The sequence below is a fragment of the Salvelinus fontinalis genome, chromosome 1 (genome assembly GCF_029448725.1).
Source record: "Salvelinus fontinalis isolate EN_2023a chromosome 1, ASM2944872v1, whole genome shotgun sequence".
NCBI lineage: Eukaryota > Metazoa > Chordata > Actinopteri > Salmoniformes > Salmonidae > Salvelinus > Salvelinus fontinalis.
Genome location: NC_074665.1, coordinates 3,516,945 through 3,540,865, shown reverse-complemented (window position 1 = coordinate 3,540,865; position 23,921 = coordinate 3,516,945). Strand labels below are relative to the sequence as shown.

The 23,921-nt window shown below is 53.6% G+C and overlaps 2 protein-coding genes across 2 annotated transcripts in view; both read right to left on the bottom strand.

The window, feature by feature from the left end:
- Nucleotides 1–23,921, bottom strand: part of heatr5b (HEAT repeat containing 5B) — a 364,356-nt gene that overhangs the window by 190,836 nt on the left and 149,599 nt on the right. The gene's annotated exons all lie outside the window — the stretch shown is intronic.
- LOC129865722 (striatin-like) overlaps nucleotides 1–23,921 on the bottom strand; it is a 93,046-nt gene that overhangs the window by 35,347 nt on the left and 33,778 nt on the right. Inside the window, exon 2 of the mRNA XM_055938727.1 lies at nucleotides 20,192–20,295. Coding sequence (XP_055794702.1) covers nucleotides 20,192–20,295 — 104 coding nt within the window. The remainder of the gene's footprint in view (nucleotides 1–20,191; nucleotides 20,296–23,921) is intronic.

The following is a 23,921-nucleotide window of genomic DNA, read 5'->3' as shown; positions in this document are numbered from 1 at the left end:
GGACAGTGGGGTTACCTGCCTCGTTCAGGGGGACAGTGGGGTTACCTGCCTCGTTCAGGGGGACAGTGGGGTTACCTGCCTCGTTCAGGGGGACAGTGGGGTTACCTGCCTCGTTCAGGGGGACAGTGGGGTTACCTGCCTCGTTCAGGGGGACAGTGGGGTTACCTGCCTCGTTCAGGGGGACAGTGGGGTTAACTGCCTCGTTCAGGGGGACAGTGGGGTTAACTGCCTCGTTCAGGGGGACAGTGGGGTTAACTGCCTCGTTCAGGGGGACAGTGGGGTTAACTGCCTCGTTCAGGGGGACAGTGGGGTTAACTGCCTCGTTCAGGGGGACAGTGGGGTTAACTGCCTCGTTCAGGGGGACAGTGGGGTTAACTGCCTCGTTCAGGGGGACAGTGGGGTTAACTGCCTCGTTCAGGGGGACAGTGGGGTTAACTGCCTCGTTCAGGGGAACAGTGGGGTTAACTGCCTCGTTCAGGGGAACAGTGGGTTAACTGCCTCGTTCAGGGGAACAGTGGGTTAACTGCCTCGTTCAGGGGAACAGTGGGTTAACTGCCTCGTTCAGGGGAACAGTGGGTTAACTGCCTCGTTCAGGGGAACAGTGGGTTAACTGCCTCGTTCAGTGGAACAGTGGGTTAACTGCCTCGTTCAGGGGAACAGTGGGTTAACTGCCTCGTTCAGGGGAACAGTGGGTTAACTGCCTCGTTCAGGGGAACAGTGGGTTAACTGCCTCGTTCAGGGGAACAGTGGGTTAACTGCCTCGTTCAGGGGAACAGTGGGTTAACTGCCTCGTTCAGGGGAACAGTGGGTTAACTGCCTCGTTCAGGGGAACAGTGGGTTAACTGCCTCGTTCAGGGGAACAGTGGGTTAACTGCCTCGTTCAGGGGAACAGTGGGTTAACTGCCTCGTTCAGGGGAACAGTGGGTTAACTGCCTCGTTCAGGGGAACAGTGGGTTAACTGCCTCGTTCAGGGGAACAGTGGGTTAACTGCCTCGTTCAGGGGAACAGTGGGTTAACTGCCTCGTTCAGGGGAACAGTGGGTTAACTGCCTCGTTCAGGGGAACAGTGGGTTAACTGCCTCGTTCAGGGGAACAGTGGGTTAACTGCCTCGTTCAGGGGAACAGTGGGTTAACTGCCTCGTTCAGGGGAACAGTGGGTTAACTGCCTCGTTCAGGGGAACAGTGGGTTAACTGCCTCGTTCAGGGGAACAGTGGGTTAACTGCCTCGTTCAGGGGAACAGTGGGTTAACTGCCTCGTTCAGGGGAACAGTGGGTTAACTGCCTCGTTCAGGGGAACAGTGGGTTAACTGCCTCGTTCAGGGGAACAGTGGGTTAACTGCCTCGTTCAGGGGAACAGTGGGTTAACTGCCTCGTTCAGGGGAACAGTGGGTTAACTGCCTCGTTCAGGGGAACAGTGGGTTAACTGCCTCGTTCAGGGGAACAGTGGGTTAACTGCCTCGTTCAGGGGAACAGTGGGTTAACTGCCTCGTTCAGGGGAACAGTGGGTTAACTGCCTCGTTCAGGGGAACAGTGGGTTAACTGCCTCGTTCAGGGGAACAGTGGGTTAACTGCCTCGTTCAGGGGAACAGTGGGTTAACTGCCTCGTTCAGGGGAACAGTGGGTTAACTGCCTCGTTCAGGGGAACAGTGGGTTAACTGCCTTGTTCAGGGGAACAGTGGGTTAACTGCCTCGTTCAGGGGAACAGTGGGTTAACTGCCTCGTTCAGGGGAACAGTGGGTTAACTGCCTTGTTCAGGGGAACAGTGGGTTAACTGCCTTGTTCAGGGGAACAGTGGGTTAACTGCCTCGTTCAGGGGAACAGTGGGTTAACTGCCTTGTTCAGGGGAACAGTGGGTTAACTGCCTTGTTCAGGGGAACTGCCTTGTTCAGGGGAAGACGTTTGGATGTCAGACCCTCTGTCTTTATCAGTGTGGTGAATTCATGTGAAAAGGTCAAAGGTTCATGTGATGATGTAGGGTACACATGCTATGCGATGTGTAAAAGGCCCTGCTACACTACAGCCATCCGTGTCCAGCATTACCCATCAGCCATTGAGGGAATGAGTCTCCTGAAATCAAGGAAAGCTGTAATACTGACCGTGTTGCGCTCGCCTCATGTCCAACGCAGCGTTCATTTTGGCACACTTTAAAATTCACTTCATTATTTAAGTCTTGTTATTGTCAAAATGACTAAAATGGCCCGCTGTTTTGGTAAACTAAGTGCACTTTCATTTCGGTCCCGTCACACAATAAAGGAGTGGTTCTGCAGGTGGTGACCACAGACCACTTCTCAGTTCCTATGCTTCCTGGCTGATGTTTTGGTCACTTTTGAATGCTGGCGGTGCTCTCACTCTAGTGGTAGCATGAGACGGAGTCTACAACCCACACAAGTGGCTCAGGTAGTGCAGTTCATCCAGGATGGCACATTAATGCGAGCTGTGGCAAAACGGTTTGCTGTGTCTGTCAGCGTAGTGTCCAGAGCATGGAGGCGCTACCAGGAGACAGGCCAGTACATCAGGAGACGTGGAGGAGGCCGTAGGAGGGCAACAACCCAGCAGCAGGACCGCTACCTCCGCCTTTGTGCAAGGAGGAGCACTGCCAGAGCCCTGCAAAATGACCTCCAGCAGGCCACAAATGTGGTCTGTGGTCACCACCTGCAGAATCACTCCATTATTGGGGGTGTCTTGCTAATTGCCTATAATTTCCACCTTTTGTCTATTCCATTTGCACAACAGCATGTGAAATATATTGTCAATCAGTGTTGCTTCCTAAGTGGACAGTTTGATTTCACAGAAGTGTGATTGACTTGGAGTTACATTGTGTTGTTTAAGTGTTCCCTTTATTTTTTTGAGCAGTGTATATACAATAATAATATCATGTAACAATTATCAGGCCATGTAACTTCCTAATTCAGCCTACATAAATATTACACACAATACAAACTGATACAAGCAGAGAGAATAAAGTTACTCAAAATAGTTACTGACCCAGTCAGACGCAGAGGGGTTACTGACCCAATCAGAGGGGATACTGACCCGGTCAGAGGGGTTACTGACCCAGTCAGAGGGGATACTGACCCAGTCAGAGGGGTTACTGACCCAGTCAGAGGGGTTACTGACCCAGTCAGAGGGGTTACTGACCCAGTCAGAGGGGTTACTGACCCAGTCAGAGGGGATACTGACCCAGTCAGAGGGGATACTGACCCAGTCAGAGGGGTTACTGACCCAGTCAGAGGGGATAGTGACCCAGTCAGAGGGGATAGTGACCCAGTCAGAGGGGATAGTGACCCAGTCAGAGGGGTTACTGACCCAGTCAGAGGGGATACTGACCCAGTCAGAGGGGATACTGACCCAGTCAGAGGGGTTACTGACCCAGTCAAAGGGGATAGTGACCCAGTCAGAGGGGATACTGACCCAGTCAGACCCAGAGGGGATACCGACCCAGTCAGACCCAGAGGGGATACCGACCCAGTCAGAGGGGATACCGACCCAGTCAGAGGGGATACCGACCCAGTCAGAGGGGATACCGACCCAGTCAGAGGGGATACCGACCCAGTCAGAGGGGATACCGACCCAGTCAGAGGGGATACCGACCCAGTCAGAGGGGATACCGACCCAGTCAGAGGGGATACCGACCCAGTCAGAGGGGATACCGACCCAGTCAGAGGGGATACCGACCCAGTCAGAGGGGTTACCGACCCAGTCAGAGGGGTTACCGACCCAGTCAGAGGGGTTACCGAGTCAGACCCAGAGGGGTTACCGAGTCAGACCCAGAGGGGTTACCGACCCAGTCAGAGGGGATACCGACCCAGTCAGAGGGGTTACCGACCCAGTCAGAGGGGTTACCGACCCAGTCAGAGGGGTTACCGACCCAGTCAGAGGGGTTACCGACCCAGTCAGAGGGGTTACCGACCCAGTCAGAGGGGTTACCGACCCAGTCAGAGGGGTTACCGACCCAGTCAGAGGGGTTACCGACCCAGTCAGAGGGGATACCGACCCAGTCAGAGGGGATACCGACCCAGTCAGAGGGGATACCGACCCAGTCAGAGGGGATACCGACCCAGTCAGAGGGGATACCGACCCAGTCAGAGGGGATACCGACCCAGTCAGAGGGGATACCGACCCAGTCAGAGGGGATACCGACCCAGTCAGAGGGGATACCGACCCAGTCAGAGGGGATACCGACCCAGTCAGAGGGGATACCGACCCAGTCAGAGGGGATACCGACCCAGTCAGAGGGGTTACCGACCCAGTCAGAGGGGTTACCGACCCAGTCAGAGGGGATACCGACCCAGTCAGAGGGGATACCGACCCAGTCAGAGGGGATACCGACCCAGTCAGAGGGGATACCGACCCAGTCAGAGGGGATACCGACCCAGTCAGAGGGGATACCGACCCAGTCAGAGGGGTTACCGACCCAGTCAGAGGGGATAGTGACCCAGTCAGAGGGGATAGTGACCCAGTCAGAGGGGATACTGACCCAGTCAGAGGGGATAGTGACCCAGTCAGAGGGGATAGTGACCCAGTCAGAGGGGATAGTGACCCAGTCAGAGGGGATAGTGACCCAGTCAGAGGGGATAGTGACCCAGTCAGAGGGGATAGTGACCCAGTCAGAGGGGATAGTGACCCAGTCAGAGGGGATAGTGACCCAGTCAGAGGGGATAGTGACCCAGTCAGAGGGGATAATGACCCAGTCAGAGGGGTTACCGACCCAGTCAGAGGGGATACCGACCCAGTCAGAGGGGGTACCGACCCAGTCAGAGGGGGTACTGAGTCAGACCCAGAGGGGTTACTGACCCAGACCCAGAGGGGTTACTGACCCAGACCCAGAGGGGTTACTGACCCAGTCAGAGGGGTTACTGACCCAGTCAGAGGGGTTACTGACCCAGTCAGAGGGGTTACCGACCCAGTCAGAGGGGTTACTGACCCAGTCAGAGGGGGTACTGAGTCAGACCCAGAGGGGTTACTGACCCAGACCCAGAGGGGTTACTGACCCAGACCCAGAGGGGTTACTGACCCAGTCAGAGGGGTTACTGACCCAGTCAGAGGGGTTACTGACCCAGTCAGAGGGGTTACCGACCCAGTCAGACGCAGAGGGGTTACCGACCCAGTCAGACGCAGAGGGGTTACCGACCCAGTCAGAGGGGATAATGACCCAGTCAGAACCAGAGGGGATAATGACCCAGTCAGAACCAGAGGGGATAATGACAAAGTCAGAACCAGAGGGGTTACCGACCCAGTCAGAGGGGATACCGACCCAGTCAGAGGGGTTACCGAGTCAGACCCAGAGGGGTTACCGAGTCAGACCCAGAGGGGTTACCGAGTCAGACCCAGAGGGGTTACCGAGTCAGACCCAGAGGGGTTACCGAGTCAGACCCAGAGGGGTTACCGAGTCAGACCCAGAGGGGTTACCGACCCAGTCAGAGGGGTTACCGACCCAGTCAGAGGGGTTACCGACCCAGTCAGAGGGGTTACCGACCCAGTCAGAGGGGTTACCGACCCAGTCAGAGGGGTTACCGACCCAGTCAGAGGGGTTACCGACCCAGTCAGAGGGGTTACCGACCCAGTCAGAGGGGTTACCGACCCAGTCAGAGGGGTTACCGACCCAGTCAGAGGGGTTACCGACCCAGTCAGAGGGGTTACCGACCCAGTCAGAGGGGTTACCGACCCAGTCAGAGGGGTTACCGACCCAGTCAGAGGGGTTACCGACCCAGTCAGAGGGGTTACCGACCCAGTCAGAGGGGATACCGACCCAGTCAGAGGGGATACCGACCCAGTCAGAGGGGATACCGACCCAGTCAGAGGGGTTACCGACACCGGTCAGAGGGGTTACTGACCCAGTCAGATGGGATACTGACCCAGTCAGAGGGGATACTGACCCAGTCAGAGGGGATACTGACCCAGTCAGAGGGGATACTGACCCAGTCAGAGGGGTTACTGACCCAGTCAGAGGGGATAATGACCCAGTCAGAGGGGATAATGACCCAGTCAGAGGGGATAATGACCCAGTCAGAGGGGATAATGACCCAGTCAGAGGGGATAATGACCCAGTCAGAGGGGATAATGACCCAGTCAGAGGGGATAATGACCCAGTCAGAGGGGATAATGACCCAGTCAGAACCAGAGGGGATACCGACCCAGTCAGAGGGGATACTGACCCAGTCAGAGGGGATAATGACCCAGTCAGAACCAGAGGGGATACCGACCCAGTCAGAGGGGTTACTGACCCAGTCAGAGGGGTTACTGACCCAGTCAGAGGGGTTACTGACCCAGTCAGAGGGGGTACTGACCCAGTCAGAGGGGGTACTGACCCAGTCAGAGGGGGTACTGACCCAGTCAGAGGGGGTACCGACCCAGTCAGAGGGGTTACCGACCCAGTCAGAGGGGTTACCGACCCAGTCAGAGGGGTTACCGACCCAGTCAGAGGGGTTACCGACCCAGTCAGAGGGGTTACCGACCCAGTCAGAGGGGATACCGACCCAGTCAGAGGGGATACCGACCCAGTCAGAGGGGATACCGACCCAGTCAGAGGGGATACCGACCCAGTCAGAGGGGATACCGACCCAGTCAGAGGGGTTACCGACCCAGTCAGAGGGGTTACCGACCCAGTCAGAGGGGTTACCGACCCAGTCAGAGGGGATACCGACCCAGTCAGAGGGGATAGTGACCCAGTCAGAGGGGATACTGACCCAGTCAGAGGGGATACTGACCCAGTCAGAGGGGATACTGACCCAGTCAGAGGGGATACTGACCCAGTCAGAGGGGTTACTGACCCAGTCAGAGGGGATACTGACCCAGTCAGAGGGGATACTGACCCAGTCAGAGGGGATACTGACCCAGTCAGAGGGGATAGTGACCCAGTCAGAGGGGATACTGACCCAGTCAGAGGGGATACTGACCCAGTCAGAGGGGATACTGACCCAGTCAGAGGGGATACTGACCCAGTCAGAGGGGTTACTGACCCAGTCAGAGGGGATAGTGACCCAGTCAGAGGGGATAGTGACCCAGTCAGAGGGGGTACCGACCCAGTCAGAGGGGATAGTGACCCAGTCAGAGGGGATAGTGACCCAGTCAGAGGGGATAGTGACCCAGTCAGAGGGGATAGTGACCCAGTCAGAGGGGATAGTGACCCAGTCAGAGGGGATAGTGACCCAGTCAGAGGGGATAGTGACCCAGTCAGAACCAGAGGGGTTACCGACCCAGTCAGAGGGGATACCGACCCAGTCAGAGGGGATACCGACCCAGTCAGAGGGGATACCGACCCAGTCAGAGGGGATACCGACCCAGTCAGAGGGGTTACCGAGTCAGACCCAGAGGGGTTACCGACCCAGTCAGAGGGGTTACCGACCCAGTCAGAGGGGTTACCGACCCAGTCAGAGGGGTTACCGACCCAGTCAGAGGGGTTACCGACCCAGTCAGAGGGGATACCGACCCAGTCAGAGGGGATAGTGACCCAGTCAGAGGGGATAGTGACCCAGTCAGAGGGGGTACCGACCCAGTCAGAGGGGATAGTGACCCAGTCAGAGGGGATAGTGACCCAGTCAGAGGGGATAGTGACCCAGTCAGAGGGGATAGTGACCCAGTCAGAGGGGATAGTGACCCAGTCAGAGGGGATAGTGACCCAGTCAGAGGGGATAGTGACCCAGTCAGAGGGGATAGTGACCCAGTCAGAACCAGAGGGGTTACCGACCCAGTCAGAGGGGTTACCGACCCAGTCAGAGGGGTTACCGACCCAGTCAGAGGGGATACCGACCCAGTCAGAGGGGATACCGACCCAGTCAGAGGGGATACCGACCCAGTCAGAGGGGGTACTGAGTCAGACCCAGAGGGGTTACTGACCCAGTCAGAGGGGTTACTGACCCAGTCAGAGGGGTTACTGACCCAGTCAGAGGGGTTACTGACCCAGTCAGAGGGGATAATGACCCAGTCAGAACCAGAGGGGTTACCGACCCAGTCAGAGGGGATACCGACCCAGTCAGAGGGGATACCGACCCAGTCAGAGGGGATACCGACCCAGTCAGAGGGGATACCGACCCAGTCAGAGGGGATAGTGACCCAGTCAGAGGGGATACCGACCCAGTCAGAGGGGATACCGACCCAGTCAGAGGGGATACCGACCCAGTCAGAGGGGATACCGACCCAGTCAGAGGGGATAGTGACCCAGTCAGAGGGGTTACCGAGTCAGACCCAGAGGGGTTACCGAGTCAGACCCAGAGGGGTTACCGACCCAGTCAGAGGGGTTACCGACCCAGTCAGAGGGGTTACCGACCCAGTCAGAGGGGTTACCGACCCAGTCAGAGGGGTTACCGACCCAGTCAGAGGGGTTACCGACCCAGTCAGAGGGGTTACCGACCCAGTCAGAGGGGTTACCGACCCAGTCAGAGAGGTTACCGACCCAGTCAGAGAGGTTACCGACCCAGTCAGAGAGGTTACCGAGTCAGACCCAGTCAGAGGGGTTACTGACCCAGTCAGAGGGGTTACTGACCCAGTCAGAGGGGTTACTGACCCAGTCAGAGGGGTTACTGACCCAGTCAGAGGGGATAGTGACCCAGTCAGAGGGGATAGTGACCCAGTCAGAGGGGATAGTGACCCAGTCAGAGGGGATAGTGACCCAGTCAGAGGGGATAGTGACCCAGTCAGAGGGGATACTGACCCAGTCAGAGGGGATAGTGACCCAGTCAGAGGGGGTACTGACCCAGTCAGAGGGGATAGTGACCCAGTCAGAGGGGGTACTGACCCAGTCAGAGGGGGTACTGACCCAGTCAGAGGGGATACTGACCCAGTCAGAGGGGATACCGACCCAGTCAGAGGGGATACCGACCCAGTCAGAGGGGATACCGACCCAGTCAGAGGGGTTACCGACCCAGTCAGAGGGGTTACCGACCCAGTCAGAGGGGTTACCGACCCAGTCAGAGGGGTTACCGACCCAGTCAGAGGGGTTACCGACCCAGTCAGAGGGGTTACCGACCCAGTCAGAGGGGTTACCGACCCAGTCAGAGGGGATAGTGACCCAGTCAGAGGGGATACTGACCCAGTCAGAGGGGATAGTGACCCAGTCAGAGGGGATAGTGACCCAGTCAGAGGGGATAGTGACCCAGTCAGAGGGGATAGTGACCCAGTCAGAGGGGGTACTGACCCAGTCAGAGGGGGTACTGACCCAGTCAGAGGGGATACCGACCCAGTCAGAGGGGATAGTGACCCAGTCAGAGGGGTTACTGACCCAGTCAGAGGGGTTACTGACCCAGTCAGACCCAGAGGGGTTACTGACCCAGAGGGGTTACCGACCCAGTCAGAACCAGAGGGGTTACCGACCCAGTCAGAACCAGAGGGGTTACCGACCCAGTCAGAACCAGAGGGGTTACCGACCCAGTCAGAACCAGAGGGGTTACCGACCCAGTCAGAGGGGATACCGACCCAGTCAGAGGGGATACCGACCCAGTCAGAGGGGATACCGACCCAGTCAGAGGGGATAGTGACCCAGTCAGAGGGGATAGTGACCCAGTCAGAGGGGATAGTGACCCAGTCAGAGGGGAGAGTGACCCAGTCAGAGGGGAGAGTGACCCAGTCAGAGGGGAGAGTGACCCAGTCAGAGGGGGTACTGACCCAGCCAGAGGGGTTACTGACCCAGTCAGACGCAGAGGGGTTACTGACCCAGTCAGAGCCAGAGGGGTTACTGACCCAGTCAGAGGGGTTACCGACCCAGTTAGAGGGGTTACCGACCCAGTCAGAGGGGTTACCGACCCAGTCAGAGGGGATACCGACCCAGTCAGAGGGGATACCGACCCAGTCAGAGGGGATACCGACCCAGTCAGAGGGGTTACCGACCCAGTCAGAGGGGTTACCGACCCAGTCAGAGGGGATACCGACCCAGTCAGAGGGGATAGTGACCCAGTCAGAGGGGATAGTGACCCAGTCAGAGGGGATAGTGACCCAGTCAGAGGGGATAGTGACCCAGTCAGAGGGGATAGTGACCCAGTCAGAGGGGTTACTGACCCAGTCAGAGGGGTTACTGACCCAGTCAGAGGGGTTACTGATCCAGTCAGAGGGGTTACTGACCCAGTCAGAGGGGTTACTGACCCAGTCAGAGGGGTTACTGACCCAGTCAGAGGGGTTACTGACCCAGTCAGAGGGGTTACTGACCCAGTCAAAGGGGATACTGACCCAGTCAGAGGGGTTACTGACCCAGTCAGAGGGGATACTGACCCAGTCAGAGGGGTTACTGACCCAGTCAGAGGGGATACTGACCCAGTCAGAGGGGATACTGACCCAGTCAGAGGGGATAATGACCCAGTCAGAGGGGATAATGACCCAGTCAGAACCAGAGGGGATACCGACCCAGTCAGAGGGGATACTGACCCAGTCAGAGGGGATAATGACCCAGTCAGAACCAGAGGGGATACCGACCCAGTCAGAGGGGTTACTGACCCAGTCAGACCCAGAGGGGTTACTGACCCAGTCAGAGGGGTTACTGACCCAGTCAGAGGGGATACTGACCCAGTCAGAGGGGATACTGACCCAGTCAGAGGGGATACCGACCCAGTCAGAGGGGGTACCGACCCAGTCAGAGGGGGTACCGACCCAGTCAGAGGGGGTACCGACCCAGTCAGAGGGGGTACCGACCCAGTCAGAGGGGGTACCGACCCAGTCAGAGGGGATACCGACCCAGTCAGAGGGGATACCGACCCAGTCAGAGGGGATACCGACCCAGTCAGAGGGGATACCGACCCAGTCAGAGGGGTTACCGACCCAGTCAGAGGGGTTACCGACCCAGTCAGAGGGGTTACCGACCCAGTCAGAGGGGTTACCGACCCAGTCAGAGGGGATACCGACCCAGTCAGAGGGGATACCGACCCAGTCAGAGGGGATACCGACCCAGTCAGAGGGGATACCGACCCAGTCAGAGGGGATAGTGACCCAATCAGAGGGGATACCGACCCAGTCAGAGGGGTTACCGACCCAGTCAGAGGGGTTACCGACCCAGTCAGAGGGGTTACCGACCCAGTCAGAGGGGTTACAGACCCAGTCAGAGGGGTTACAGACCCAGTCAGAGGGGATAGTGACCCAGTCAGAGGGGATAGTGACCCAGTCAGAGGGGATAGTGACCCAGTCAGAGGGGATAGTGACCCAGTCAGAGGGGATAGTGACCCAGTCAGAGGGGTTACCGACCCAGTCAGAGGGGATACTGACCCAGTCAGAGGGGGTACTGACCCAGTCAGAGGGGGTACTGAGTCAGACCCAGAGGGGTTACTGACCCAGTCAGAGGGGTTACTGACCCAGTCAGAGGGGTTACTGACCCAGTCAGAGGGGTTACTGACCCAGTCAGAGGGGTTACTGACCCAGTCAGAGGGGTTACTGACCCAGTCAGAGGGGTTACTGACCCAGTCAGAGGGGTTACTGACCCAGTCAGAGGGGTTACTGACCCAGTCAGAGGGGTTACTGACCCAGTCAGAGGGGATAATGACCCAGTCAGAACCAGAGGGGTTACCGACCCAGTCAGAGGGGATACCGACCCAGTCAGAGGGGTTACCGACCCAGTCAGAGGGGATACCGACCCAGTCAGAGGGGATACCGACCCAGTCAGAGGGGATACCGACCCAGTCAGAGGGGTTACCGAGTCAGACCCAGAGGGGTTACCGACCCAGTCAGAGGGGTTACCGACCCAGTCAGAGGGGTTACCGACCCAGTCAGAGGGGTTACCGACCCAGTCAGAGGGGTTACCGACCCAGTCAGAGGGGTTACCGACCCAGTCAGAGGGGTTACCGACCCAGTCAGAGGGGTTACCGACCCAGTCAGAGGGGTTACCGACCCAGTCAGAGGGGTTACCGACCCAGTCAGAGGGGTTACCGACCCAGTCAGAGGGGTTACCGACCCAGTCAGAGGGGATACCGACCCAGTCAGAGGGGTTACCGACCCAGTCAGAGGGGTTACCGACCCAGTCAGAGAGGTTACTGAGTCAGACCCAGAGGGGTTACTGACCCAGTCAGAGGGGTTACTGACGCAGTCAGAGGGGATACTGACCCAGTCAGAGGGGATACTGACCCAGTCAGAGGGGATACTGACCCAGTCAGAGGGGATACTGACCCAGTCAGAGGGGATACTGACCCAGTCAGAGGGGATAGTGACCCAGTCAGAGGGGATAGTGACCCAGTCAGAGGGGATACTGACCCAGTCAGAGGGGATACTGACCCAGTCAGAGGGGATACTGACCCAGTCAGAGGGGATACTGACCCAGTCAGAGGGGATACTGACCCAGTCAGAGGGGGTACTGACCCAGTCAGAGGGGGTACTGACCCAGTCAGAGGGGGTACCGACCCAGTCAGAGGGGATACCGACCCAGTCAGAGGGGATACCGACCCAGTCAGAGGGGATACCGACCCAGTCAGAGGGGATACCGACCCAGTCAGAGGGGTTACCGACCCAGTCAGAGGGGCTACCGACCCAGTCAGAGGGGTTACCGACCCAGTCAGAGGGGTTACCGACCCAGTCAGAGGGGATAGTGACCCAGTCAGAGGGGATAGTGACCCAGTCAGAGGGGATACTGACCCAGTCAGAGGGGATAGTGACCCAGTCAGAGGGGGTACTGACCCAGTCAGAGGGGGTACTGACCCAGTCAGAGGGGATACTGACCCAGTCAGAGGGGGTACTGACCCAGTCAGAGGGGATAGTGACCCAGTCAGAGGGGATAGTGACCCAGTCAGAGGGGATACCGACCCAGTCAGAGGGGTTACCGACCCAGTCAGAGGGGATACCGACCCAGTCAGAGGGGATACTGACCCAGTCAGAGGGGATACCGACCCAGTCAGAGGGGTTACTGACCCAGTCAGAGGGGATACCGACCCAGTCAGACCCAGAGGGGTTACTGACCCAGAGGGGTTACCGACCCAGTCAGAGGGGTTACCGACCCAGTCAGAGGGGTTACCGACCCAGTCAGAACCAGAGGGGTTACCGACCCAGTCAGAACCAGAGGGGTTACCGACCCAGTCAGAACCAGAGGGGTTACCGACCCAGTCAGAACCAGAGGGGTTACCGACCCAGTCAGAACCAGAGGGGTTACCGACCCAGTCAGAACCAGAGGGGTTACCGACCCAGTCAGAACCAGAGGGGTTACCGACCCAGTCAGAACCAGAGGGGTTACCGACCCAGTCAGAGGGGTTACCGACCCAGTCAGAGGGGATACCGACCCAGTCAGAGGGGATACCGACCCAGTCAGAGGGGATACCGACCCAGTCAGAGGGGATACCGACCCAGTCAGAGGGGATACCGACCCAGTCAGAGGGGATACCGACCCAGTCAGAGGGGATAGTGACCCAGTCAGAGGGGATAGTGACCCAGTCAGAGGGGATAGTGACCCAGTCAGAGGGGATACTGACCCAGTCAGAGGGGATACTGACCCAGTCAGAGGGGGTACTGACCCAGTCAGAGGGGGTAGTGACCCAGTCAGAGGGGGTACTGACCCAGTCAGAGGGGGTACTGACCCAGTCAGAGGGGTTACTGTACCAGGGTTACATTCAGTAGTCTACTGGTACTGTTACCAGGGTTACATTCAGCAGTCTACTGGTAATGTTACCAGGGTTACCTTCAGTAGTCTACTGGTACTGTTACCAGGGTTACATTCAGCAGTCTACTGGTACTGTTACCAGGGTTACATTCAGCAGTCTACTGGTAATGTTACCAGGGTTACCTTCAGCAGTCTACTGGTAATGTTACCAGGGTTACATTCAGCAGTCTACTGGTAATGTTACCAGGGTTACCTTCAGTAGTCTACTGGTACTGTTACCAGGGTTACCTTCAGCAGTCGACTGGTACTGTTACCAGGGTTACCTTCAGCAGTCTACTGGTAATGTTACCAGGGTTACCTTCAGCAGTCTACTGGTACTGTTACCAGGGTTACCTTCAGCAGTCTGCTGGTACTGTTACCAGGGTTACGTTCAGCAGTCTGCTGGTACTGTTACCAGGGTTACATTCAGCAGTCTACTGGTACTGTTACCAGGGTTACATTCAGCAGTCTACTGGTACTGTTACCAGGGTTACATTCAGCAGTCTACTGGTACTGTTACCAGGGTTACATTCAGCAGTCTACTGGTACTGTTACCAGGGTTACATTCAGCAGTCTACTGGTACTGTTACCAGGGTTACATTCAGCAGTCTACTGGTACTGTTACCAGGGTTACATTCAGCAGTCTACTGGTACTGTTACCAGGGTTACATTCAGCAGTCTACTGGTACTGTTACCAGGGTTACATTCAGCAGTCTACTGGTACTGTTACCAGGGTTACATTCAGCAGTCTACTGGTACTGTTACCAGGGTTACATTCAGCAGTCTACTGGTACTGTTACCAGGGTTACATTCAGCAGTCTACTGGTACTGTTACCAGGGTTACATTCAGCAGTCTACTGGTACTGTTACCAGGGTTACATTCAGCAGTCTACTGGTACTGTTACCAGGGTTACATTCAGCAGTCTACTGGTACTGTTACCAGGGTTACATTCAGCAGTCTACTGGTACTGTTACCAGGGTTACATTCAGCAGTCTACTGGTACTGTTACCAGGGTTACATTCAGCAGTCTACTGGTACTGTTACCAGGGTTACATTCAGCAGTCTACTGGTACTGTTACCAGGGTTACATTCAGCAGTCTACTGGTACTGTTACCAGGGTTACATTCAGCAGTCTACTGGTACTGTTACCAGGGTTACATTCAGCAGTCTACTGGTACTGTTACCAGGGTTACATTCAGCAGTCTACTGGTACTGTTACCAGGGTTACATTCAGCAGTCTACTGGTACTGTTACCAGGGTTACATTCAGCAGTCTACTGGTACTGTTACCAGGGTTACATTCAGCAGTCTACTGGTACTGTTACCAGGGTTACATTCAGCAGTCTACTGGTACTGTTACCAGGGTTACATTCAGCAGTCTACTGGTACTGTTACCAGGGTTACATTCAGCAGTCTACTGGTACTGTTACCAGGGTTACATTCAGCAGTCTACTGGTACTGTTACCAGGGTTACATTCAGCAGTCTACTGGTACTGTTACCAGGGTTACATTCAGCAGTCTACTGGTACTGTTACCAGGGTTACATTCAGCAGTCTACTGGTACTGTTACCAGGGTTACATTCAGCAGTCTACTGGTACTGTTACCAGGGTTACCTTCAGCAGTCTACTGGTAATGTTACCAGGGTAATGTATCTAACCAGGGTTACCTTCAGTAGTCTACTGGTAATGTTACCAGGGTTACGTTTCAACAGACTGGTAATGTTACCAGGGTTACATTCAGTAGTCTACTGGTAATGTTACCAGGGTTACCTTCAGTAGTCTACTGGTACTGTTACCAGGGTTACATTCAGCAGTCTACTGGTACTGTTACCAGGGTTACATTCAGCAGTCTACTGGTACTGTTACCAGGGTTACCTTCAGCAGTCTACTGGTAATGTTACCAGGGTAATGTATCTAACCAGGGTTACCTTCAGTAGTCTACTGGTACTGTTACCAGGGTTACATTCAGCAGTCTACTGGTAATGTTACCAGGGTTACATTCAGCAGTCTACTGGTACTGTTACCAGGGTTACATTCAGCAGTCTACTGGTACTGTTACCAGGGTTACATTCAGCAGTCTACTGGTACTGTTACCAGGGTTACCTTCAGCAGTCTACTGGTACTGTTACCAGGGTTACCTTCAGCAGTCTACTGGTACTGTTACCAGGGTTACCTTCAGCAGTCTACTGGTACTGTTACCAGGGTTACATTCAGCAGTCTACTGGTACTGTTACCAGGGTTACATTCAGCAGTCTACTGGTACTGTTACCAGGGTTACATTCAGCAGTCTACTGGTACTGTTACCAGGGTTACATTCAGCAGTCTACTGGTACTGTTACCAGGGTTACATTCAGCAGTCTACTGGTACTGTTACCAGGGTTACATTCAGCAGTCTACTGGTACTGTTACCAGGGTTACATTCAGCAGTCTACTGGTACTGTTACCAGGGTTACATTCAGCAGTCTACTGGTACTGTTACCAGGGTTACATTCAGCAGTCTACTGGTACTGTTACCAGGGTTACATTCAGCAGTCTACTGGTACTGTTACCAGGGTTACATTCAGCAGTCTACTGGTACTGTTACCAGGGTTACATTCAGCAGTCTACTGGTACTGTTACCAGGGTTACATTCAGCAGTCTACTGGTACTGTTACCAGGGTTACATTCAGCAGTCTACTGGTACTGTTACCAGGGTTACCTTCAGCAGTCTACTGGTACTGTTACCAGGGTTACCTTCAGCAGTCTACTGGTAATGTTACCAGGGTTACCTTCAGCAGTCTACTGGTAATGTTACCAGGGTTACCTTCAGCAGTCTACTGGTAATGTTACCAGGGTTACATTCAGCAGACTACTGGTACTGTTACCAGGGTTACATTCAGCAGTCTACTGGTACTGTTACCAGGGTTACATTCAGCAGACTACTGGTACTGTTACCAGGGTTACCTTCAGTAGTCTACTGGTACTGTTACCAGGGTTACATTCAGCAGTCTACTGGTAATGTTACCAGGGTTACATTCAGTAGTCTACTGGTACTGTTACCAGGGTTACATTCAGTAGTCTACTGGTAATGTTACCAGGGTTACGTTCAGCAGTCTACTGGTAATGTTACCAGGGTTACCTTCAGTAGTCTACTGGTAATGTTACCAGGGTTACCTTCAGTAGTCTACTGGTAATGTTACCAGGGTTACATTCAGCAGTCTACTGGTACTGTTACCAGGGTTACCTTCAGCAGTCTACTGGTAATGTTACCAGGGTAATGTATCTAACCAGGGTTACCTTCAGTAGTCTACTGGTACTGTTACCAGGGTTACATTCAGCAGTCTACTGGTACTGTTACCAGGGTTACATTCAGCAGTCTACTGGTACTGTTACCAGGGTTACATTCAGCAGTCTACTGGTACTGTTACCAGGGTTACCTTCAGCAGTCTACTGGTACTGTTACCAGGGTTACCTTCAGCAGTCTACTGGTACTGTTACCAGGGTTACCTTCAGCAGTCTACTGGTACTGTTACCAGGGTTACATTCAGCAGTCTACTGGTACTGTTACCAGGGTTACATTCAGCAGTCTACTGGTACTGTTACCAGGGTTACATTCAGCAGTCTACTGGTACTGTTACCAGGGTTACATTCAGCAGTCTACTGGTACTGTTACCAGGGTTACATTCAGCAGTCTACTGGTACTGTTACCAGGGTTACATTCAGCAGTCTACTGGTACTGTTACCAGGGTTACATTCAGCAGTCTACTGGTACTGTTACCAGGGTTACATTCAGCAGTCTACTGGTACTGTTACCAGGGTTACATTCAGCAGTCTACTGGTACTGTTACCAGGGTTACATTCAGCAGTCTACTGGTACTGTTACCAGGGTTACATTCAGCAGTCTACTGGTACTGTTACCAGGGTTACATTCAGCAGTCTACTGGTACTGTTACCAGGGTTACATTCAGCAGTCTACTGGTACTGTTACCAGGGTTACATTCAGCAGTCTACTGGTACTGTTACCAGGGTTACCTTCAGCAGTCTACTGGTACTGTTACCAGGGTTACCTTCAGCAGTCTACTGGTAATGTTACCAGGGTTACCTTCAGCAGTCTACTGGTAATGTTACCAGGGTTACCTTCAGCAGTCTACTGGTAATGTTACCAGGGTTACATTCAGCAGACTACTGGTACTGTTACCAGGGTTACATTCAGCAGTCTACTGGTACTGTTACCAGGGTTACATTCAGCAGACTACTGGTACTGTTACCAGGGTTACCTTCAGTAGTCTACTGGTACTGTTACCAGGGTTACATTCAGCAGTCTACTGGTAATGTTACCAGGGTTACATTCAGTAGTCTACTGGTACTGTTACCAGGGTTACATTCAGTAGTCTACTGGTAATGTTACCAGGGTTACGTTCAGCAGTCTACTGGTAATGTTACCAGGGTTACCTTCAGTAGTCTACTGGTAATGTTACCAGGGTTACCTTCAGTAGTCTACTGGTAATGTTACCAGGGTTACATTCAGCAGTCTACTGGTACTGTTACCAGGGTTACCTTCAGCAGTCTACTGGTACTGTTACCAGGGTTACATTCAGCAGTCTACTGGTACTGTTACCAGGGTTACATTCAGCAGTCTACTGGTAATGTTACCAGGGTTACCTTCAGTAGTCTACTGGTAATGTTACCAGGGTTACATTCAGCAGTCTACTGGTAATGTTACCAGGGTTACGTTCAGCAGTCTACTGGTAATGTTACCAGGGTTACGTTCAGCAGTCTACTGGTACTGTTACCAGGGTTACATTCAGTAGTCTACTGGTACTGTTACCAGGGTTACGTTCAGCAGACTGGTACTGTTACCAGGGTTACGTTCAGCAGTCTACTGGTACTGTTACCAGGGTTACATTCAGCAGTCTACTGGTACTGTTACCAGGGTTACATTCAGCAGTCTACTGGTACTGTTACCAGGGTTACATTCAGCAGTCTACTGGTAATGTTACCAGGGTTACATTCAGTAGTCTACTAGTAATGTTACCAGGGTTACATTCAGTAGTCTACTGGTACTGTTACCAGGGTTACATTCAGCAGTCTACTGGTACTGTTACCAGGGTTACATTCAGTAGTCTACTGGTACTGTTACCAGGGTTACCTTCAGCAGTCTACTGGTACTGTTACCAGGGTTACATTCAGCAGTCTACTGGTACTGTTACCAGGGTTACCTTCAGCAGTCTACTGGTACTGTTACCAGGGTTACATTCAGCAGTCTACTGGTACTGTTACCAGGGTTACATTCAGCAGTCTACTGGTACTGTTACCAGGGTTACATTCAGCAGTCTACTGGTACTGTTACCAGGGTTACATTCAGCAGTCTACTGGTACTGTTACCAGGGTTACATTCAGCAGTCTACTGGTAATGTTACCAGGGTTACATTCAGCAGTCTACTGGTACTGTTACCAGGGTTACATTCAGTAGTCTACTGGTAATGTTACCAGGATTACGTTCAGCAGACTGGTAATGTTACCAGGGTTACGTTCAGCAGACTGGTAATGTTACCAAGGTTACATTCAGTAGTCTACTGGTAATGTTACCAGGGTTACATTCAGATGCAAAACATTCTTGAACGTTGCAGATAGACATTTTAATAGAGATAACATTATTCAACATGTCAGAGGCGTGTTTGTTCTACATAGCGTATTTCTATCAGATTGTTACGAAACGTTACGTCCTGCTGAAAGCGCCCCAGATTGCTAGCTACAGCTAGCCTAATGAGGTAACATGAATTTCATGTGCTTCAGCACTCGGAGGTCCCGTTCTGTGAGCTTGTGTGGCCTACCACTTTGTGGCCGAGCCGTTGTTGCTCCTAGACGTTTTCCCTTCACAATAACAGCACTTACAGTTGACCGGGGCAGCTATAGCAAACCGACAAACTGACTTGTTGGAAAAGTGGCATCCTATGACAGTGCCACGTTGAAAGTCACTGAGCTCTTCAATAAGGCCATTCTACTGCCAATATTTTCCTATGGAGATTGCATGGCTGTGTGTTTGATTTTATACACCTGTCAGCAACGGGTGTGGCTGAAATAGCCGAATCCACTAATTTGAAGGGGTGTCCACATACTGCTGGGGTTGTTCAGCAAAACGACAGTAGATCAATGACTGTCAACACACCGTGAAGTCCCACACTGAAGGAGAAGACGCCCCAGTTGTCACAAAAGATGAGGTATTTTAGGTAGAAAAAGTAATAATGAGCAAAACAAAAATGTGAATCTGCAATTTGTAACGTTTTAATCTATTTATTTTTTTGCATTTGGATCCGTTTGGGGCCCGCCGACCGATCCAGTGGCACCTTAAACGCTTGAATACGGGATCTATATCCCTGACAGTTACCCATATCCGGCAAGCTGGATTTATAGCTCGGTCATTTATTCCTTTAGACTTCCTGAAATCAACAAAATATCTTTATGAAGCTAGCTAGCTACGTTTCGTTTCAATAGGCTCCTCACTATGAGTCAGAGCCACTTTGAACGTCATATTCCCATTGGCCACCGTTAGAAATCAAAATGTCATCTATATATGTTTATTAGCTAGCATCGAAATTGTCTCACGTGCCACCGGAGTTTGACACTTGAATACAGTTTTAACTGGGACCACAGTTGTTCACTGGGGTCTGTAACTTACCTCTCCTGTTTGAGAGCGTATTCCAGCATCTTGATTCTCCTAACCAGGTCCTTCTTCAGGTTCTCCTGTCCTTTCCGCTCTCCCTGGAGGAACGCAATCTGAGCCTGGAGGAGAAACACATCCCACGCTATTAACAGACAGTATCAACTATACACGATCAGAGCTTTCCTCTGGCCTTGCAGGAAGTCTATCTGGACCCAGAGAGGGAAAACGCAATACATTCAGCAGACAAACGGTTCCATCAGCATCGTTCGCATGTCAATTACCTGCATTAACTTGGATATATTTCTGTGTCCGAGAATAATATTGCTCAGAATCTAGATCACGTAATTGTTAGTCTTGGGAGAAGCGCCGGGGGGGAAACAGAAGCGCCGGGGGGGGAGAAACAGAAGCGCCGGGGGGGGGGGGGGAGAAACAGAAGCGCCGGGGGGGGGGGGGAGAAACAGAAGCGCCGGGGGGGAGAAACAGAAGCGCCGGGGGGGGGAAACAGAAGCGCCGGGGGGGGGAAACAGAAGCGCCGGGGGGGGGAAACAGAAGCGCCGGGGGGGGGAAACAGAAGCGCCGGGGGGGGGAAACAGAAGCGCCGGGGGGGGGAAACAGAAGCGCCGGGGGGGGGAAACAGAAGCGCCGGGGGGGGAAACAGAAGCGCCGGGGGGGGGAAACAGAAGCTCCGGGGGGGGGAAACAGAAGCTCCGGGGGGGGGAAACAGAAGCTCCGGGGGGGGGAAACAGAAGCTCCGGGGGGGGGAAACAGAAGCTCCGGGGGGGGGAAACAGAAGCTCCGGGGGGAAACAGAAGCTCCGGGGGGAAACAGAAGCTCCGGGGGGAAACAGAAGCTCCGGGGGGAAACAGAAGCTCCGGGGGGAAACAGAAGCTCCGGGGGGAAACAGAAGCTCCGGGGGGAAACAGAAGCTCCGGGGGGAAACAGAAGCTCCGGGGGGAAACAGAAGCTCCGGGGGGAAACAGAAGCTCCGGGGGGAAACAGAAGCTCCGGGGGGAAACAGAAGCTCCGGGGGGAAACAGAAGCTCCGGGGGGAAACAGAAGCTCCGGGGGGAAACAGAAGCTCCGGGGGGAAACAGAAGCTCCGGGGGGAAACAGAAGCTCCGGGGGGAAACAGAAGCTCCGGGGGGAAACAGAAGCTCCGGGGGGAAACAGAAGCTCCGGGGGGAAACAGAAGCTCCGGGGGGAAACAGAAGCTCCGGGGGGAAACAGAAGCTCCGGGGGGAAACAGAAGCTCCGGGGGGAAACAGAAGCTCCGGGGGGAAACAGAAGCTCCGGGGGGAAACAGAAGCTCCGGGGGGAAACAGAAGCTCCGGGGGGAAACAGAAGCTCCGGGGGGAAACAGAAGCTCCGGGGGGAAACAGAAGCTCCGGGGGGAAACAGAAGCTCCGGGGGGAAACAGAAGCTCCGGGGGGAAACAGAAGCTCCGGGGGGAAACAGAAGCTCCGGGGGGAAACAGAAGCTCCGGGGGGAAACAGAAGCTCCGGGGGGAAACAGAAGCTCCGGGGGGAAACAGAAGCTCCGGGGGGAAACAGAAGCTCCGGGGGGAAACAGAAGCTCCGGGGGGAAACAGAAGCTCCGGGGGGAAACAGAAGCTCCGGGGGGAAACAGAAGCTCCGGGGGGAAACAGAAGCTCCGGGGGGAAACAGAAGCTCCGGGGGGAAACAGAAGCTCCGGGGGGAAACAGAAGCTCCGGGGGGAAACAGAAGCTCCGGGGGGAAACAGAAGCTCCGGGGGGAAACAGAAGCTCCGGGGGGAAACAGAAGCTCCGGGGGGAAACAGAAGCTCCGGGGGGAAACAGAAGCTCCGGGGGGAAACAGAAGCTCCGGGGGGAAACAGAAGCTCCGGGGGGAAACAGAAGCTCCGGGGGGAAACAGAAGCTCCGGGGGGAAACAGAAGCTCCGGGGGGAAACAGAAGCTCAGGGGGGAAACAGAAGCTCAGGGGGACACAGAAGTGCGGTGGGAAACTGAACACATTGTAGAGGAATGCCCTCTGTCTCGAGTAGTGATTCATGTTGTGTTGATGTTCCAAGCAGTTGGTGGCAGATTGCCAGGCCAACGTCAGAAATATTCCAGCTCTGGGATGTGCAGAATACTTTGGCAGTACTGTACTTGTTGATATAGAGTGTCTAATGTAACCCCACACAAATGGCTGGGAAACGTAACTTGCAAAGAAAACCAGAAAGGGCCTAAAACAAAAATGTATCACGGTACGTAAGAGAAACTGTACAATTCATTATCTTATCCCAGCTCTCTCCATCTCTAGCTCCCATCTCTAGCTCCCTCTCTCCTTCACCCCTCCGCCAGTGTCTCTTCGACAGATTTTGGCTCGGCTACTTTGAGAAGCAAGGCAAGGCATGGCTACCTGGACTATTTGCATTCGCCACCTTGTATACTCTGTGGCTACTCTGTTTATTATCTATACAGTTACCTCTACCTACATATCAGCTCAACTAACCTGTACCCTCACACATTGACTCGGTACCAATACCCCTGTATATAGCCTCCACATTGACTCTGTACCGTAACACCCTGTATATAGCCTCCACATTGACTCTGTACCGTAACACCCTGTATATAGCCTCCACATTAACTCTGTACTGTAACACCCTGTATATAGCCTACACATTGACTCTGTACCGTAACACCCTGTATATAGCCTCCACATTGACTCTGTACCGTAACACCCTGTATATAGCCTCCACATTGACTCTGTACCGGTACCCCCTGTATATAGCCTCCACATTGACTCTGTACCGGTACCCCCTGTATATAGCCTCCACATTGACTCTGTACCGGTACCCCCTGTATATAGCCTCCACATTGACTCTGTACCGGTACCCCCTGTATATAGCCTCCACATTGACTCTGTACCGTAACACCCTGTATATAGCCTCCACATTGACTCCGTACCGGTACCCCCTGTATATAGCCTCCACATTGACTCTGTACCGTAACACCCTGTATATAGCCTCCACATTGACTCTGTACCGGTACCCCCTGTATATAGCCTCCACATTGACTCTGTACCGGTACCCCCTGTATATAGCCTCCACATTGACTCTGTACCGGTACCCCTTGTATATAGCCTCCACATTGACTCTGTACCGGTACCCCCTGTATATAGTCTCCACATTGACTCTGTACCGGTACCCCCTGTATATAGTCTCCACATTGACTCTGTACCGGTACCACCTGTATATAGCCTCCACATTGACTCTGTACCGTAACACCCTGTATATAGCCTCGTTTATGTTACTTAAAAAAATAATAATACTTTGGTAAAAGAACATTTTATTTATTGTTAGCAAAATATTTTTTTACTTTAAAAATAAACTGCGTTATTGGTTAAGGACTTTTAAAGTAAGCATTTCACGGTCTACACCGCATGTAATAAATAACATTTGATATTAATGTGAAGTAAAACTTTCAAGTGTCAAACATTCGTTTCCATAAAACGCAAACTACCTCCAGCTCTTTGCAAAGTGACGATGCGCTGAAGACTGCCTATACCGTTATTCTTGAACAACGAATGGGAAGCGCGCTTCAATTACCGGTTGAGAAAATAAAAATAGTACCTCTTTAAAAAAAAAACGGTGATCAAAACAGTTAACACGCAGAAAATGTTGCGCACTGATTGGGCTTATGAAAGCACACGTAGCACTCCAGCAGCAACGAACAAACGGTTTGAGGAGCTGCGGCAGTAGTTCTCCCGACGTCAGACGGATTT